The 20,511-nt window shown below is 45.3% G+C and overlaps 1 protein-coding gene across 1 annotated transcript; it reads left to right on the top strand.

Moving 5' to 3' along the window:
• Positions 1–5,405: 5,405 nt before the first annotated feature.
• Positions 5,406–7,393, top strand: LOC122375970. The gene has a single exon (XM_043355588.1). It carries the CDS (start codon positions 5,835–5,837, stop codon positions 7,290–7,292), a length of 1,458 nt encoding a protein of 485 aa, XP_043211523.1. The 5' UTR covers positions 5,406–5,834; the 3' UTR covers positions 7,293–7,393.
• Positions 7,394–20,511: the final 13,118 nt, after the last annotated feature.

Below are 20,511 nucleotides of genomic sequence, written 5' to 3'. Positions count from 1 at the left end.
TGCCAAGAGGTGCAATGAAGGACAGGGGTACCAGTCCAGCACGCCCCTTCCCTATGATTATATGTCTTTAATGCACTACGGCGAGGCAGAATTCGGAGATATTGACTATCGGCCGGTTTTCGTTACAAAGGAGCCCGAGTACCAGTACATGCTAGATTATAAGAGATCTGGTGGCTATCTTCAATCTCACTATGACCTCTATTTAATAAATACAGTGTATGAATGCAGTAAAAATTGGGCAGCTTCGTGCGAATCGCCCCCAAAATGCGAAAATATCGGTTACTTGCAGAAGAACTGCAAATGCGCATGCGCACCTGGATACGAAGGAGCAAGGTGTGAACGCAAAATTGGACCATTGTTTCCACTGTTGGACAGGGCAAAAGCAACCATTGAAGACAGCAAAGAGGGCTCTTACGATTTCAAGAATAAAGGTATGCACACGAATAACAACAGCTACCCTTCCAATACGTTCGTCTATTACCAATATGCTACATTGCACTTGAAAGGGCCGGATAACACTACTACTGTCAGTATAAGCGTATTTGAACCAATTCATGTGCTTCTAGCAAATATGAGGGGATATGTACTGCGTTCCTTATTGGGCGACATCCATTATACTGACTGTTACGGGGGAATGCGTTTCTACTGGGGCGACTACGCCCGTGGCCAGGTTCGCGCCGAGTGTGCCTCCTCATTCATCACCAACGAGACCAAGTCAAACGCGCTCATTTTGCGGGCCAAGACGAATGCCGTTGGTATTGTCATCATCGGAAGGCTGGGCCAGTACTTCAATAACATCGACCTTACAAAATTCATGGTCGAGCAGCTTCAGTTTCACGTACAGTTCTTACGAAGGCCCCAGAGTGTGCTGAAGGTGCTGCACTGCAAGAATTGCTCGACCACCACCACAGAGGAGTCGGTGCTGGGCGCCGGCGCTGCGGCCGCGGCCAAGGCCCTGGACGGTGGCGGAGGGGTGCTCGCGGCTGCTATCGGCGTGCCAGTGGTGCTGCTGGCCGTGGCTGCCGGCGGTGCGCTGTACTGGTGGCGCACTAAGACAAGTTTGGTACCCGAGACTTCGGAGGACCAGTGTGCACCCCAGTCCTCATCTCAAAATGACTCTTCCAGCAGCTCAGAAAGTAATACTAGTGACGAGGACTAACGTGTTTTTTTTCTATCTCGGGCAAAGACTAACATCGAGACACATCGTTAGACACTGCATGATGCGAGTATGTAGGCACTAGTGAGCAGCGTTGGTCACCAGCAGCGAGCTGTGGTGCCTTACCAGAGGCTTGACCAGAGGCGAAGCACAGCTCTTGCGATATCCTATAGCGTAGGGTAGGGTGGGGTAATTTGGACATATTTTTACGTCTTCTCCGTCGTACCAAATTCCAGCTCAACCCTGGAAGAAGAAAACTGTTTCAGTTAGCGCAAATGTCACTTGCTTTCACCATGCAAGCCTCATTTTTGGACGAGCCGAGCATACCTTGAATAGCATAGCCTCACTTCTCCACCAAAGTCACGGTGTGTTCAAGTTGCCCCACTACTGTGGGCCTGTGGGGTAATTTGAACATACTGCCTTTACGTGCCATAAAAGCGATAATCTCGCCAGCACCGATGCCGTTTGAACCATAAACAATAGGCAAAATAGGCAGAACAATTCTAAACATTCCTTCATTTGGAAAATCAACACAACAAAAATAACAGTTGCCGAGTATCAATATCTGCACGCTGCACACCGGTCAGTTGACAGCAGTCACCTCTTTTCAATTAACCCGCGCCCTGATGGGGGGGGGGGGCATTTGGGCCCCCTGGGTTTTTTCTTAAATAGAGAAAAAAATGGCAGCGTACAGCGCCGCCAAATTCTCAGCACCTTCCCGGGCATTAATTTGACACCTTCACACAAAATTTCAAGTCACAGCTCACCTCGGGTCAGGAGTTATTGAGGTCAAACTGGGGTCATGTTCGAGTAAAAATGAGCAAAAAACATGACATCTTGAAACGCTCACCAAATCTACAGTTAACAAGCAGTTTTAAAGTACTTTATGTGGTTGTGTAGAGAAAAAACGGCGCTACAAAACTGTCATCTCGGATTTTCGAAGTTTTGGGATTTTCACCCCCCAAAATAATTTTTTTTAGAAAAACTCGAAAAAATTCCAAAAATATTTTGAATTTCGAAAAAACGGAAAAAATATGATAGTCCCTGCGCTCTTCGATATACATACCTATAATTTTAGATCGATACCTCCTTTTTTGGCCAAGTTATAGCGAAAAAACTTCAAAATTGATGACGTCAAATTTTGAACTCATTTTTTTTAGCAATTATAGACCACGTAGCGCAAAACGGAAACCACCATTGGCCACCAGGCACTGGATAGACCACCAGGCACCGGAGACAACCCCGTGACAAGTTGCATCGAATCAATACCCATTTTATGCAAAAATATCAACTTTGAAATTTGGCCTAATTTGACCTGACCTGGACCTGACCTTGACCTGACCTTCATCAGAACATAATCTCAACTGACCCCAAGGGCTACCTGTCCCACATAATCGCATTTGGCATATAAAATGGACCATAAAACATGTATCACATGATATTTCTAATTTGTGGCCCTCAGTGACCTGACCTCTGTGACCTGACCTGGTATCAGTGACCTCAAATAGCAAAATATGTGTTTGACGAACATGTCCCCATCGATGATTTTCAATGGAATGCATTTTACTCGATTTTACAACGCATTTCTTGAAATGCCTCTAAACGGTGAAAATTCGACCTTCGATCTGACCTGTGACGTCATCGGTTAGACCGAGGTCAATGAAATGGGGTCACAAGGTAGTTCCCCGTTGGGGCTGTCCAACGCCGTTTGCCGCTTGTCGCTATGTTGCGTCGTTCTCGAGATCTTAGGGGGGGGGGGGCAAAATGCCCCCCCCCCCCATCAGACCGCGCTGCTCGGCAGACCCCATCAGGGCGCGGGTTAACATAACGTGTATCATTTCCGTCCGATAAAACTCTCGTACAGCCCAAATTCTTTAACGAGCTTGCAAAAGATGACTGATGTCATCACTGTCTACCGTGGAAGTCGTATGGCTACCCATCTACGCTGGAGTACGAAAAACATCATCTCACGCTCTCAGTCCCAGCGGATAAAAACAACACCTAAGAATGATCCGCATAAAACTTGGCAGAAAGCTCGTTAAAGTACTTGGTCTGTATAGCTCAGAGGTAGAGCATTGGAGCGCTAATCCAAAGGCCCGGGGTTCGTGTCCCCGTACAGCCCAAATTCTTTAACGAGCTTGCAAAAGATGACTGATGTCATCACTGTCTACCGTGGAAGTCGTATGGCTACCCATCTACGCTGGAGTACGAAAAACATCATCTCACGCTCTCAGTCCCAGCGGATAAAAACAACACCTAAGAATGATCCGCATAAAACTTGGCAGAAAGCTCGTTAAAGTACTTGGTCTGTATAGCTCAGAGGTAGAGCATTGGAGCGCTAATCCAAAGGCCCGGGGTTCGTGTCCCCGTATAGCCCAAATTCTTTAACGAGCTTGCAAAAGATGACTGATGTCATCACTGTCTACCGTGGAAGTCGTATGGCTACCCATCTACGCTGGAGTACGAAAAACATCATCTCACGCTCTCAGTCCCAGCGGATAAAAACAACACCTAAGAATGTATAGTGTTATTTGAAAAGTATTGCAGCAAAGCTACTTTGTGCAGCACCAATAAAAGATGCTGCACTTTATGATGGCTACTTTTATGCAGCATGCCATCTTAACCCTATTAGTGGCAGGGGGGGGGGGGGGTTGTTTTCATCCACCCCTCAGGTTTTTCGGGAATATCTCCGAAACCGCTGAAGCTACGATGCTTAAATTTTCTGACTTTTCCTAAAACTAAATTGGGCACATTCCCTGAAAATTTCAAGTTCATAACTTTACCAAGGGCGGCTCCAGAGCACTGGGAATTGGGGGGTCCTATTCGTGAAGCGAGTCATTTGGGCGATGATCACGATGCTGATGTATTATAACTGTATGCACCAGTTTTATCATGTGATAACATATACAAAGTTATTGTGCATCCTCTTTTGACACGTTTTTGCTATAATAGGCGGATCCAGGCGTCCAAAAAGGGGGGTTATGTTTTACCTCCCAACATAGGTGCCCTGACACCGCCTATGCATGACCAATACAATTGTAGTCGTTCTCTCATAAGAAAATTGTAACATAACAAGACCATTACCACCCTTTTTAGAAACAGTACCAACAAAAACCTTATTTGCTATACTTTTTGTGTACCCCCAATCTCAATGATCTGTATCCGCCTATGATTTTTGAAAATGCATATTTTTAGGATCCATGTGAATTCCTGGTTCATTCTTTATCGATCGGCAAAAGTTGCGTTAAGATTGGTTCAGAAACCTGGCCGTGATAAGCAGTCTAAAATGTATCTGCAATTTGCCCGTTTTTACCCCCCTCAACCCCCCTTTTGACATTTTCTTAATTTTTTTTTTTAGAAATGTAGATCACGTTGAGCGAAGTCGAATGCCGTTTGAATTTTGAAAATCGGCCCGTTAGATCTCGAGATATCAAGGGGGGGTCGTAAACAGCCCCCCCCTGCCACTAATAGGGGTAGCCAGGAGCCTGCCACTAATAGGGTTAAAAACCGACCCTATGTAGTGATGTGGTTATATGTGGAGAAAAAAAAACAAAAACACTCATTTTGGGGAGAATAGGGACACACGCGGGAGAAAAGGGACAGGCACGAGGCTAAATTGGGACACATAAAAATGCGGCCAACATTTTTTTCTCGAATTATTTGTCTGTTTATGTCTTGGCAATCAATTGATAGTTGAAACTTATCTTTACACCATCTGCTTCGTTTAACCCGGCAGTTGCCACTGGGACAGGCACCGCCGATGGTAACACCACCGTGGTGGGGACCGACGCCGCGGGAGCGTCCAAATTGAGAGTCGGTCAGGGTGGCACGATCTCGATCGCCTTCTGTGGACTGCTTCTGCTGCTGATCCTCCTTGCATGTTGTGCAGTGTTCTGGCTGCGTTCCAAGAGGAGAAAGAGTGAAATGCCAACGTCATCGGAAGACGAGCTGTCGACGCAAAGTGGCAGCGGCTCCTCGAGCGATAACGACTGACGAGCGATGGCCGCATTTTGTCATCACATACGAAATAAGAAACTGGTGATGCGTGTCATTTCTAGATGTTTTCTTATGTAATTGTAAATGTTTTTTTTTGTAATACACATCCATTCTTATCCGTGTTTTGAAGAGTTTCTATGCACGATCTGCAGCAAGCACAAATTATCCTTTATTTGGGAGGTGCCGACATACAGTCGCAGGTGACATAGAAAGGTAGACAGCGGAACTGTCTTGTTGACTTTAAAGTATGCATGCCTACGTTTATTTTCTTGTACAGATATTTTGGCTATTGTTTACAAACAATATTTGGATAGCAATATCGAGCGGGAAGGACACAAACCTAGACTATTATTCTTACTTTGAGCAATCTGGAAATCATACAAACCGAGACATACACACTTTATTGGAGCAGCATGGCTATGATATCGTTGAAAATCCTGGTAGTCCGCCGTGGGCACGACTTGGCGACATCGTCTATCCAGCCTCGTTGGTATTACCGGAACTGGCTCAAACAGTCGAACGTGGTGCTACATGGGCAGCCAGTCAGAAGTACATATGGTTAGATAAGAATGACAAAGCCGAAGTATTCTACTTCTATGACTCCAAGAGCAAAGCAAACCAGAAGCTGTTCGATGAAGCAGTTAACGCCTGGTCAAAGTCGACATGCATATCGTTCACTAAGATGCCCAGCGGCGAGTGCTCTAAGAAAGCCTCGCACGCCGCTGTTTGTGTGCGAAACACGGGCAACTGCTGGTCTGCAGTCGGCAATATCTTCTCGTATACGAAGGCCTACCAGCTGATGTCAATTGGAGATGGCTGTGAACTATACGCGGCTGTTCATGAGATGGGTCACGCGCTAGGTTTGCAGCACACCATGGCTCGTGCCGATCGCGACAGCTTCATTACGGTCAACTATGAAAACTTTGAGGTCAAGTTTGACAGCAAAGTGTCTTTGGAAAGTTCAATGAAAAAAGACTGGTCGCAGGGCGCCGCGTGTAAGAAGGGTCAGGGCTTTCAGTCGACTACGCCACTCCCCTACGACTACAGGTCGGTGATGCAGTACGGTGAGGCAGACTTTGGAGACGGAGACTCTCGCATGATCTTCGCCGCCAAGGACCCCCGCTACCAGTACATGTTTGACTACACAAGATCTGGTGGATATCTCCAGTCCCACTATGATCTGCTTCTCATCAACATGATATACAAATGCGGCAAGCAATGGGCAGCCTCCTGCAAATCAGCTCCGAAGTGTGAAAATCACGGATATCTGCAGAAAAACTGTAAATGCGCATGTGCTGCAGGTTTCCAAGGGTCAAGGTGTGAAAAGAAGCACGGATCGCTGTTTCCGCCTTTAGACAGAGCCAAAGCGGTGATTGACGACCACAGGGCCGGTTTTTATAACTTCAAGAAGAGAGGCATGCACACGAACAACAACAACTACCCACTCAGCAGGTTCATCTACTACCAGTACGCCACGATGTACCTCAGGGGACGGGATAAGACCACCATGGTCAGCGTGAGAGTGTTCGAGCCGGGTGAGGTGGCTCGGTCGTACTCCATGAAGGCGTTCCAGGTGTCTGGCTTCTTCACGGACATGGATTCCAGAGACTGTGAGTTCGGAATGCGCTTCTACTGGGGCGACTTCGCCAGCGGTCGGGTTCGCACTGAATGTGTCTCCACATTCATCAACAACGAGCCCAAGTCCAACGCGCTCATGCTGCGGGCCAAGACGAATGTCATCGGCATCGTCATCATCGGGAAGCTGGGAGAGTTCTTTCCGTATGCCGAGTTCACCAAGTGGATGATCGAGATGCTTCAGTTCCGGGTGTGGTTCCTGACCAGGCCGCAGAGCGTGTTGAAGCTGCTGCAGTCCAAGGGTGGCCCCAAAGTGGTCATCGGTGCGTCCACCACCGAGGACCCTGTGTTAGGTGGAAGCGCCGTGGCCGCGGCCAAGTCCCTGGCCGGAAACGGAGGGGTGCTGGCGGCTATTATCGGCGTGCCAGTGGTGCTGTTGACGCTGGCTGCCGGCGGGGTCCTGTGCTGGTGGCGCGCGAAGAAGAGTCGGACACCGCAGACCCTTGCGGACAAGCTGTTCGGCTCCCAGTCGGAAAGCAGCTCGTCCAGTAGTGACGACGACTGATGGCTGATAGGTGCAGCGCGGCACCCGTTGATTAAAGTCATTTTTCGGCCATCGACTGCTGGAGCAATAAATTGGAGCGACTGCTTACTGTACCGCCTATACGTTTGACATGACGTGAAGTTTGTAGAAATTATAAAAAGATGATATTGGCTTCTTAGCTTGAGCTCAAATTTGGCATTTCAATAGCAGATTATTATTACTATAACACGTATTTTGATTGAAAAATGATTTATTTCTTCTTTTTTTTTTGGTATTATATAAAAAGTCACTTATAAAGTTTGGTGGTTGTCGCCCCGTGTCCTCTGGTATTTCACACGCCAACGACACTTATTTAGCCGGATGATAGACAAGGACTGTAGGAGAGCGATGGGTAGATAAGGATGGTGAGGAAGACGCCAGCCGCTGCCCGATTCCAGCCTCTCGATGGCGAGACCACTGTAATCGGACAGATCAACCGATACTCCGGCGCCTCGATGGCAAGGTTAGCCGGAGCCGACTGGTCGCACCCCTGTCTGAGCGGAGACCCCGCACCCGAGCCTCGATGGCAAGACCCGGGGAACGAGTTTAAGCTCAGTGACTCGATGGCGATACACTGTGGCCGCCTCCCTCACACACCCCGGAAGAGGCCGTATTATGAGTCCCGGATGGAAGGAAATGATCGGCTACTCGCACGCTGAGAAGACTCGCTGCTGTTCACTGTCCCGTCCCCTTTTCCACTGGTCCAGCTCCTCTCCACACCAGTTAAGATATTTCACTTGCTGTATTGTGCACCACCACCACACCACAGCCAGAGCACCACTTCCACCCACACAGCGAGCACTTCCCCGCCGAGCATCCAGAACGAACTCCCTCGAGCCTCGTGCGCCGACCCGAGGTCACCTCGCCGGCGCCCTGAGGGCAGGAGCCCACACGACCAATCACGGGACCGCACACAATGAGCCAGCTCAGTGCCGGCATAGCCCCGAGCGCCACGTGGTCGGCCGGCCGCCACATGGCCCGCTCAGTGGTCCGGGCGGCCCGGCCTGCAGCCGCCGGTGCTAACCGTGGTCAAAATTCGAATTTGTCTTAAAATCCGAGATAGCAGTTTTGTAGCTCTGTTTATCTTACACCTTTTTGTATTCAATAGATTTCCCTATCTACAAAACTGTAGGCGTGACAGCTTTTCCTGCAAAGCCTTTGGGGGGGGGGGGGGTCGAAAATGGCAGAACATAACGTCACTCTGACGTCATTTCTGGTCAAATTTCATAAGATTTGAAAAATACTTGGTCACATGGTGTAAAATTGATGTCCGGAGGGTCCCGATAGTTTGGATGTCCGTGAAGTTGGCGACGTCGCCAGCGACTTTTCCAGCGACGAGCACCGATTTTAGCCAAAACCTCGTCCAAGGTCAATTGGACCATGAGGATCACGAAAATCGAACCCATTCACCCCTAAACCTTGACCTTCAAGGTCAAATTCAAGGTCAAAGGACGGGGAACTGAAAAAGTGCCACTAAATATTGTCCGATTTTCAAAATTTTGGCACCAAAATGTAGCGCGTGCAAAGTTCTAGCCGCACATCGAAAACCATTTTCATCAAGGTCAAACTTCAAGGTCAAATTCAAGGTCAAAGGACGGGGAACTGAAAAAGTGCCACTAAATATTGTCCGATTTTCACAATTTTGGCACCAAAATGTAGCGCGTGCAAAGTTCTAGCCGCACATCGAAAACCATTTTCATCAAGGTCAAACTTCAAGGTCAAATTCAAGGTCAAAGGACGGGGAACTGAAAAAGTACCACTAAATATTGTCCGATTTTCAAAATTTTGGCACCAAAATGTAGCGCGTGCAAAGTTCTAGCCGCACATCGAAAACCATTTTCATCAAGGTCAAACTTCAAGGTCAAATTCAAGGTCAAAGGACGGGGAACTGAAAAAGTGCCACTAAATATTGTCCGATTTTCAAAATTTTGGCACCAAAATGTAGCGCGTGCAAAGTTCTAGCCGCACATCGAAAACCATTTTCATCAAGGTCAAACTTTAAGGTCAAATTCAAGGTCAAAGGACGGGGAACTGAAAAAGTGCCACTAAATATTGTCCGATTTTCAAAATTTTGGCACCAAAATGTAGCGCGTGCAAAGTTCTAGCCGCACATCGAAAACCATTTTCATCAAGGTCAAACTTCAAGGTCAAATTCAAGGTCAAAGGACGGGGAACTGAAAAAGTGCCACTAAATATTGTCCGATTTTCAAAATTTTGGCACCAAAATGTAGCGCGTGCAAAGTTCTAGCCGCACATCGAAAACCATTTTCATCAAGGTCAAACTTCAAGGTCAAATTCAAGGTCAAAGGACGGGGAACTGAAAAAGTGCCACTAAATATTGTCCGATTTTCAAAATTTTGGCACCAAAATGTAGCGCGTGCAAAGTTCTAGCCGCACATCGAAAACCATTTTCATCAAGGTCAAACTTCAAGGTCAAATTCAAGGTCAAAGGACGGGGAACTGAAAAAGTGCCACTAAATATTGTCCGATTTCCAAAATTTGGGCACAAAAATGTAGCGCGTGCAAAGTTCTAGCCGCACATCGAAAACCATTTTCATCAAGGTCAAACTTCAAGGTCAAATTCAAGGTCAAAGGACGGGGAACTGAAAAAGTGCCACTAAATATTGTCCGATTTTCAAAATTTTGGCACCAAAATGTAGCGCGTGCAAAGTTCTAGCCGCACATCGAAAACCATTTTCATCAAGGTCAAACATCAAGGTCAAATTCAAGGTCAAAGGACGGGGAACTGAAAAAGTGCCACTAAGTATTGTCCGATTTTCAAAATTTTGGCACCAAAATGTAGCGCGTGCAAAGTTCTAGCCGCACATCGAAAACCATTTTCATCAAGGTCAAACTTCAAGGTCAAATTCAAGGTCAAAGGACGGGGAACTGAAAAAGTGCCACTAAATATTGTCAGATTTTCAAAATTTTGGCACCAAAATGTAGCGCGTGCAAAGTTCTAGCCGCACATCGAAAACCATTTTCATCAAGGTCAAACTTCAAGGTCAAATTCAAGGTCAAAGGACGGGGAACTGAAAAAGTGCCACTAAATATTGTCCGATTTTCAAAATTTTGGCACCAAAATGTAGCGCGTGCAAAGTTCTAGCCGCACATCGAAAACCATTTTCATCAAGGTCAAACTTCAAGGTCAAATTCAAGGTCAAAGGACGGGGAACTGAAAAAGTGCCACTAAATATTGTCCGATTTTCAAAATTTTGGCACCAAAATGTAGCGCGTGCAAAGTTCTAGCCGCACATCGAAAACCATTTTCATCAAGGTCAAACTTCAAGGTCAAATTCAAGGTCAAAGGACGGGGAACTGAAAAAGTGCCACTAAATATTGTCCGATTTTCAAAATTTTGGCACCAAAATGTAGCGCGTGCAAAGTTCTAGCCGCACATCGAAAACCATTTTCATCAACGTCAAACTTCAAGGTCAAATTCAAGGTCAAAGGACGGGGAACTGAAAAAGTGCCACTAAATATTGTCCGATTTTCAAAATTTTGGCACCAAAATGTAGCGCGTGCAAAGTTCTAGCCGCACATCGAAAACCATTTTCATCAAGGTCAAACTTCAAGGTCAAATTCAAGGTCAAAGGACGGGGAACTGAAAAAGTGCCACTAAATATTGTCCGATTTTCAAAATTTTGGCACCAAAATGTAGCGCCTGCAAACTTCTAGCCGCACATCGAAAACCATTTTCATCAAGGTCAAACTTCAAGGTCAAATTAAAGGTCAAAGGACGGGGAACTGAAAAAGTGCCACTAAATATTGTCCGATTTTCAAAATTTTGGCACCAAAATGTAGCGCGTGCAAAGTTCTAGCCGCACATCGAAAACCATTTTCATCAAGGTCAAACTTCAAGGTCAAATTCAAGGTCAAAGGACGGGGAACTGAAAAAGTGCCACTAAATATTGTCCGATTTTCAAAATTTTGGCACCAAAATGTAGCGCGTGCAAAGTTCTAGCCGCACATCGAAAACCATTTTCATCAAAGTCAAACTTCAAGGTCAAATTCAAGGTCAAAGGACGGGGAACTGAAAAAGTGCCACTAAATATTGTCCGATTTTCAAAATTTTGGCACAAAAATGTAGCGCGTGCAAAGTTCTAGCCGCACATCGAAAACCATTTTCATCAAGGTCAAACTTCAAGGTCAAATTCAAGGTCAAAGGACGGGGAACTGAAAAAGTGCCACTAAATATTGTCCGATTTTCAAAATTTTGGCACCAAAATGTAGCGCGTGCAAAGTTCTAGCCGCACATCGAAAACCATTTTCATCAAGGTCAAACTTCAAGGTCAAATTCAAGGTCAAAGGACGGGGAACTGAAAAAGTGCCACTAAATATTGTCCGATTTTCACAATTTTGGCACCAAAATGTAGCGCGTGCAAAGTTCTAGCCGCACATCGAAAACCATTTTCATCAAGGTCAAACATCAAGGTCAAATTCAAGGTCAAAGGACGGGGAACTGAAAAAGTGCCACTAAGTATTGTCCGATTTTCAAAATTTTGGCACCAAAATGTAGCGCGTGCGAAGTTCTAGCCGCACATCGAAAACCATTTCCATCAAGGTCAAACTTCAAGGTCAAATTCAAGGTCAAAGGACGGGGAACTGAAAAAGTGCCACTAAATATTGTCAGATTTTCAAAATTTTGGCACCAAAATGTAGCGCGTGCAAAGTTCTAGCCGCACATCGAAAACCATTTTCATCAAGGTCAAACTTCAAGGTCAAATTCAAGGTCAAAGGACGGGGAACTGAAAAAGTGCCACTAAATCGGACAATAGTGCCTATTGTCCGATTTTCAAAATTTTGGCACCAAAATGTAGCGCGTGCAAAGTTCTAGCCGCACATCGAAATTCATTTTCATCAAGGTCAAACTTCAAGGTCAAATTCAAGGTCAAAGGACGGGGAACTGAAAAAGTGCCACTAAATATTGTCTGATTTTCAAAATTTTGGCACCAAAATGTAGCGCGTGCAAAGTTCTAGCCGCACATCGAAAACCATTTTCATCAAGGTCAAACTTCAAGGTCAAATTCAAGGTCAAAGGACGGGGAACTGAAAAAGTGCCACTAAATATTGTCCGATTTTCAAAATTTTGGCACCAAAATGTAGCGCGTGCAAAGTTCTAGCCGCACATCGAAAACCATTTTCATCAAGGTCAAACTTCAAGGTCAAATTCAAGGTCAAAGGACGGGGAACTGAAAAAGTGCCACTAAATATTGTCCGATTTTCAAAATTTTGGCACCAAAATGTAGCGCGTGCAAAGTTCTAGCCGCACATCGAAAACCATTTTCATCAAGGTCAAACTTCAAGGTCAAATTCAAGGTCAAAGGACGGGGAACTGAAAAAGTGCCACTAAATATTGTCCGATTTTCAAAATTTTGGCACCAAAATGTAGCGCGTGCAAAGTTCTAGCCGCACATCGAAAACCATTTTCATCAAGGTCAAACTTCAAGGTCAAATTCAAGGTCAAAGGACGGGGAACTGAAAAAAGTGCCACTAAATATTGTCCGATTTTCAAAATTTTGGCACAAAAATGTAGCGCGTGCAAAGTTCTAGCCGCACATCGAAAACCATTTTCATCAAGGTCAAACTTCAAGGTCAAATTCAAGGTCAAAGGACGGGGAACTGAAAAAGTGCCATTAAATATTGTCCGATTTTCAAAATTTTGACACCAAAATGTAGCGCGTGCAAAGTTCTAGCCGCACATCGAAAACCATTTTCATCAAGGTCAAACTTCAAGGTCAAATTCAAGGTCAAAGGACGGGGAACTGAAAAAGTGCCACTAAATATTGTCCGATTTTCAAAATTTTGGCACCAAAATGTAGCGCGTGCAAAGTTCTAGCCGCACATCGAAAACCATTTTCATCAAGGTCAAACTTCAAGGTCAAATTCAAGGTCAAAGGACGGGGAACTGAAAAAGTGCCACTAAATATTGTCCGATTTTCAAATTTTTTTTTTGGTGCCAAAATTTTGAAAATCGGACAATATTTAGTGGCACTTTTTCAGTTCCCCGTCCTTTGACCTTGAATTTGACCTTGAAGTTTGACCTTGATGAAAATGGTTTTCGATGTGCGGCTAGAACTTTGCACGCGCTACATTTTGGTGCCAAAATTTTGAAAATCGGACAATATTTAGTGGCACTTTTTCAGTTCCCCGTCCTTTGACCTTGAATTTGACCTTGAAGTTTGACCTTGATGAAAATGGTTTTCGATGTGCGGCTAGAACTTTGCACGCGCTACATTTTGGTGCCAAAATTTTGAAAATCGGACAATATTTAGTGGCACTTTTTCAGTTCCCCGTCCTTTGACCTTGAATTTGACCTTGAAGTTTGACCTTGATGAAAATGGTTTTCGATGTGCGGCTAGAACTTTGCACGCGCTACATTTTGGTGCCAAAATTTTGAAAATCGGACAATATTTAGTGGCACTTTTTCAGTTCCCCGTCCTTTGACCTTGAATTTGACCTTGAAGTTTGACCTTGATGAAAATGGTTTTCGATGTGCGGCTAGAACTTTGCACGCGCTACATTTTGGTGCCAAAATTTTGAAAATCGGACAATATTTAGTGGCACTTTTTCAGTTCCCCGTCCTTTGACCTTGAATTTGACCTTGAAGTTTGACCTTGATGAAAATGGTTTTCGATGTGCGGCTAGAACTTTGCACGCGCTACATTTTGGTGCCAAAATTGTGAAAATCGGACAATATTTAGTGGCACTTTTTCAGTTCCCCGTCCTTTGACCTTGAATTTGACCTTGAAGTTTGACCTTGATGAAAATGGTTTTCGATGTGCGGCTAGAACTTTGCACGCGCTACATTTTGGTGCCAAAATTTTGAAAATCGGACAATATTTAGTGGCACTTTTTCAGTTCCCCGTCCTTTGACCTTGAATTTGACCTTGAAGTTTGACCTTGATGAAAATGGTTTTCGATGTGCGGCTACAACTTTGCACGCGCTACATTTTGGTGCCAAAATTGTGAAAATCGGACAATATTTAGTGGCACTTTTTCAGTTCCCCGTCCTTTGACCTTGAATTTGACCTTGAAGTTTGACTTTGATGAAAATGGTTTTCGATGTGCGGCTACAACTTTGCACGCGCTACATTTTGGTGCCAAAATTTTGAAAATCGGACAATATTTAGTGGCACTTTTTCAGTTCCCCGTCCTTTGACCTTGAATTTGACCTTGAAGTTTGACCTTGATGAAAATGGTTTTCGATGTGCGGCTAGAACTTTGCACGCGCTACATTTTGGTGCCAAAATTTTGAAAATCGGACAATATTTAGTGGCACTTTTTCAGTTCCCCGTCCTTTGACCTTGAATTTGACCTTGAAGTTTGACCTTGATGAAAATGGTTTTCGATGTGCGGCTAGAACTTTGCACGCGCTACATTTTGGTGCCAAAATTTTGAAAATCGGACAATATTTAGTGGCACTTTTTCAGTTCCCCGTCCTTTGACCTTGAATTTGACCTTGAAGTTTGACCTTGATGAAAATGGTTTTCGATGTGCGGCTAGAACTTTGCACGCGCTACATTTTGGTGCCAAAATTTTGAAAATCAGACAATATTTAGTGGCACTTTTTCAGTTCCCCGTCCTTTGACCTTGAATTTGACCTTGAAGGTCAAGGTTTAGGGGTGAATGGGTTCGATTTTCGTGATCCTCATGGTCCAATTGACCTTGGACGAGGTTTTGGCTAAAATCGGTGCTCGTCGCTGGAAAAGTCGCTGGCGACGTCGCCAACTTCACGGACATATAGTTTGGTGGCGATATCTGCTATACTTTAGGAGATATCGACTGAAAAGGAGAGGGTGTCCGATTCCCCCCCCCCCCCTAAACGGGGCGCGGATTAATGAAGGACGCTTGTAGCCTATCAGACATCGTAAAAGGGACTATCCCACCTTTAACATGGGGTTTGAGTTGAGATAGCCAAGTTTGCGGCGAGGTTCAGAAACCACTATCTATCTAGGTTGCAACCCCCGCGGCCTCTTGGTGTTGAAGAAATTCGTTCCCTTCATTTGAAAATGGGCCTTGTACAAGGCCCTATCTCATGGAGCGACCGTTAGTGTGACGTCACCTCGTTTAGTCATTCTGATTTAAATGGGTTTGTTCGTTGAAAAATCGCTTAAAACTTGGTCTGAACTTTGTCGTGGTGCCTACAGAGAAAAAAGAATCAGCTTTATGACAGTAATGTGGCCTGGGGAAGGAGGTAATTTTGGGCTGTGACGTCACATATTTGTAAGTTTGTGTTTGGAATATGGGAAGCCTAAGATGTTTTATGAAAAATAAATGCCAGAACCGTGTTCCTGGTCATCCAATCTATAAAGTAGGGCACAATTTAACTGGTTTTAACAACATTTTAGAAGGTGGGATAGTCCCTTTAAGCTTATTCACACCTTATGGCAATAACGAAGAAATATTTCAAGTGACCAGACGTTTCAGCATCAGGGTGCCTTCGTCAGTGCGATGAGTTTATCATACCGTTGGGCGTATTTATACACGGAAAAGAGGTCACAGGTCAAAGGTCATTTGGGTCAAGGTCATGCAATTTTCAGGGTAGGTGTAAACTTGATCAATGCGAGGGTATTGAAAGTTTCGTCGCGATCGGCCGCTTTTTACGCGAGTTATTCGCGAAAAACCTTAGGGGGGAGGTGCATCAACCCCCCTGTGCCGGCGAGGGTTAAGCAACATTAAAGACAATTTCACTGTATCATAACCCTCGCCCGTATAGGGGGGGGGGGGGTCGAACGGACCCCCCTCGTTTTTTTGCGAATAACTCGCGGATAAATCGGCCGATCAAGACGAAACTTTCAGTACCATCGAGTTAACCAATTTTACACCTACCCTGAAAATTTCATGACCCTAACCCAAATGACCTTTGACCTGTGACCTACTTTTCGAGACCATGTTTGGCCGGAATCGCGATTCGGCGTATGTCGGCTCGCATTAGCCGCGCTTTTGCGGTCTTTTCGTGGTTTCAAACGTTCAAACATGTGATATGATGTTGCCACCATGCATTAGGGTGGGTGTCAAGGTCACCCGAAGGTCAGGTCATTGACCTTTGATGACCCCGTTTCACTTTTTCGAGTTTTACATGTTTCTATGCTAGTTTTTTTGGAGCTGAATTCGAATTTAGCAACCATATGAACATTTACGAAGTAGTTTTGGTGTCTTCGTAACATGTTACGAAGCTGTCAGAGGCGGTTGACACCTACTACGAATACTCGGCAGGACCCCTACTGGTTGACCTGACCTGTCGTGGCCCAACCTGGCCTAAATGCATGAGTCATCATCAGTGATCAGAAACTAACATGATATTGGTGATCGGCGCCCCGAAAAACCCCATATGAGCCACGCTTTGCGACGTTCTAACAAGTCCCGATTTTTCCTATTTTTGGGTCATTGACCGGACCTGGAAGGTCAACCAATGACCTAGGACCTTAAAATTAGGTATCATCGGCTTTCCCTCGTCACGGGCAACACGCTCGTTTTTTCTGCGAAGCTCAAGCTCGATCCGGGGCGAAAGGACAAGGGGATCCAATGGACCCCCCCCCCCTGTACGTCACCGGCTGGAAAAACACCAATACGGGCGATGGATAAATTTACCATTTGTCAAGATTCAGCTGAGATTTGATTAGGCATCTGCTTCCCGTATAAGGACTATTTCCTTTCATAATTTATTCAGTGCATCAAATACTGCAGGTAGTGTTTTCTCGCAGCTGGAACACCAACACATGTAGGTATTTTGTAATCTATAAGTGCTAAACACTTAGGTACACTTGTTCAATGCAATATAAATTGCAAATTGCATTCATTTCGAGCAATTGCGGGAGTTGATAGTTGAGATCTTCTAGCGATGTGTGAAAATACTCTGAATGAGGTAATGCACAAATAAATCTGAGAATCTGAGAAAATCTGAGATAATCGATGCAAACAGCGCTCAGGTTGAGATCCGTTTAATGGTGGACAGCCAAAGCCTCGCTAACAACGCTCGCTGTGTTGTGCCTTATTTTCCGACGGTTCGTTTTCTCGCTACATCGACCGCCTCGGGGCACTCCAGCAGCAGCTGGTCGGGTACCACTGCTACTGTCGCGACACCTACAGCAGGCTGTAGTTCAGCTCCTGTCCACCCCATCAGGCTGTCAGGTCGCGGGCCCGGCCGGCGGTAACCGGACAAAAGATCGTAAAGCAGAAGATCGTATGGCAGAAGATCGTAGGAAGTTGATCGCATGCAAAAGATCGTAATTGATAAAGATCGTACGGCATAATGCTCGTGTGGACAAAAGATCGTATTCGCTAAAGATCGTCAAGGAAAATGATCGTATGCCAAAAAGTCGTAATGGATAAAGATCGTATGACACAATGCTCGTATGGACAAAAGATCGTATTCACAAAAGATCGTCAAGGAAAATGATCGTATGCCAAAGGATCGTATGGGATAAGGATCGTACAGTATAATGTTCGTATGGACGAAAGATCGTATTCGCAAAAGATCGTCGAGGTAAATGATCGTACGCAAAATGATCGTATGAGATAAAGATCGTACAGTCAAAATATGGTATTCACATGGTGCAGCCCAACTGCAGCGCATACAAAGCTTATCAATTTCTGCGTTCGCGTAGTAAGTGGCGTCGTAAGCTCGACCATACATTGATGTTATTTCAGAGCGATGGCTAATAGCTGATGCTTAAAGTTCCGCATTGACAGAAAGGACTCAGCTGTCCTGTTCCTTTCTTTGAGGCTCTAGCACATGAGTGTGGATGTGTATATCATTTTTGCATCCCTAATAATGGTTCTGCACCCCCAAAGGGGCACCCCAAAGCCCACAGGTGCATACTGCACACGCACGCATGTATGGGCGTATCCAGGAAAACTCCGTGGGGAGGGTCGTGAATCGAAGTGGTGCCTCTACCTATACCCGAAATAAAAACCTCAACGGATCTCGAATTTTGGTTTCGACCACTTCATTTAGGTGTTGCCCTATTTTCAGTATTTTTTTTTGCACATGGGTCCTGGCAGGCCTTTAGTGTTCCTGACAAGCTTGAAGTGCCAACGAGAGGCTGGTGGTGTCCCTGGCAGGCCCATTGTGCCCTTGCAAGGCCGGTGGTACCTCTGTTACAGGCCTGTGGTGGTGCCCCTGGCAGGCCTGTGGTGCCCCTTCTAGGCCGCTGGTGCCCTTGGGCTCTGACAGCCTGACAGGACTGTGGTGCCCGTGACAAGCCTAAAGTGCCCCCAACTGGCACGTGGTGCACCTGACAGTCCCAATGTGTCCCTGCGAGGCTGATGATGCCCTTGCCAGGCCTGTGGTGCCTCTGTTAGACCTGTGGTGTCCCTCGCAATTCCACTCGCGGCGCTCGGTAGGGGAGGGGGTGGGGGCTGAAAAGCAAAAGGCTGCGGCACCACCTTTTGCTCCTAAAATGTTGTCGATATTTCGCAACCAAGATTGCAAAATGCAAATCTTGAAACAACCCCTACAGGATTGTTATTGATTTATCAATGCCTTCGAGGGGCACCCCACAGGTCACAGCAGTACATGCACATGACGGTTTTTCGTAGAATATTATGCGACTAACGGGCTTTATGCTACAATCATTTACCTACAACACTATTCTATACGATTATTTACTTTACGAACGTAACGTTACGATATTTTGTCGTACGATCTTTGACAACATACGATCTTTTTCTTATGATCATTTTCCTACGGTCTTTTTCATACGATCAGCGAAAAAGACAGATTTTTCATACTTAACGATATTTTGCTTACGATCTTAGGTCGTACGATCTTTTGCAACATACGATATTTATCTTACGGTCATTTTCCAACGATCTTTTTCATACGATCCTTTGCTTTACGATCTTTTGCTTACGATCTTAAGTCGTACGATCTTTTACAACATACGATCATTTTCTTTTACGATCATTTTCCTACGATCTTTTTCATACGATCAATTACTTTACGATCTTTTGCTTACGATCTTTTGTCGTACGATCTTTTACAACATACGATCTTATCTTACGATCATTTTCCTACGAGCTTTTTCCATACGATCTTTTGTCTTACGATCTTTTGTCACGTAATCCCACAAATAGTTGCAAATATCGGTAACTGGTTTCAGCGTTATCGGCCCTGCCATAGCGAAGGCATTCTAACATACATAAGCAGAGCAGATTTGACTACCTTGAATCTTCTCATGGCACGAACCGTGATCTTTGGTTGTATACGATATACGACCAAAGTAACATACGATATTGCAGAGTGCCAAGGGCTTTTTGTCCTGGCATATTGTCATCCTTCAATATTATCATCCTTCTGGCCATCATCCTTATTGTCATCCTTCTGGCCATCACCAAAACCAATTAGAACGCTTTCAACGTAACAGAGCCAAATGGACTTGAGTTTGGCACACCTGCGTCTCAACTTGTTTACTTCCTAGGGAGCTGAGGAGTGCAAATTGTTGACTGATTGCAAAACAACAGAGGCAGTGATTGAGGCGTTCCCAGTCTCTACAATCTATCAGAACCTGGCATTGTCATAGGTATCACACCCGCTTATCTGTCTCGCTGGCCAACAGAAAGCGGGGCGATGCACTTACAGTCAGAAGGTTCAGAGTTAAGTGGTGATGGTTCCTAAAATGCTGGCTCATAACTGCAGTAATCATTTTGAAAATGAAAATGAAGTTGACTGACGATTAAATTTATGCGTTCCTATAGCTTTTATTGTATAGGCTATGATTTGTGGTCCGACCACGGTGCTTCGTCAATAGCCACCCTATGCCACCTGTTTACTGTTCGATATAGCTTGCCTCACAGCAACCGACGTCGGGGATAGGCTAAGTATGTATGTATAAATCAGATTCCCGGCTCTGATCGACAGGTGCGCTTCAAATCTCCATATTGGGCGTCTTTGGCCTGTGAAACACCTTGACACTGACAGTCAGTGCCCCAAAACATCCTCATACAGACTGGCAGTCACTGCCTCGAACACCTTTCCATCAGCCGATTGCACAAGTTGTTCACTTTACTTCAGCGTACGATTACAGCACGAGATCCGGCGTTGGACTGAGAGCGGCAGAAGCGTGTTCAATGAATTCTAATTGAACCGCGTCTCTGCGCATTTCGCTGCGAATAAAACTGGAGCCGTGGAGCCGTGGCAGTGTGATCGTCCACTGTCAAATGTATTCAAACTGCAGATCGTTAAATAATTGACTAG

The sequence above is a fragment of the Amphibalanus amphitrite genome, unplaced genomic scaffold, assembly GCF_019059575.1.
Source record: "Amphibalanus amphitrite isolate SeventyFive unplaced genomic scaffold, NRLGWU_Aamphi_draft 001972F_arrow, whole genome shotgun sequence".
Classification (NCBI taxonomy): domain Eukaryota; kingdom Metazoa; phylum Arthropoda; class Thecostraca; order Balanomorpha; family Balanidae; genus Amphibalanus; species Amphibalanus amphitrite.
Note: the sequence above shows the minus strand (reverse complement) of the source record. Positions and strands in the feature narration are given on the sequence as shown.

Excerpts from the sequence above, each read along its gene's own strand:
- LOC122375970 (XM_043355588.1), top strand. The coding sequence starts at position 5,835 with ATGCCCAGCGGCGAGTGCTCTAAGAAAGCCTCGCACGCCGCTGTTTGT.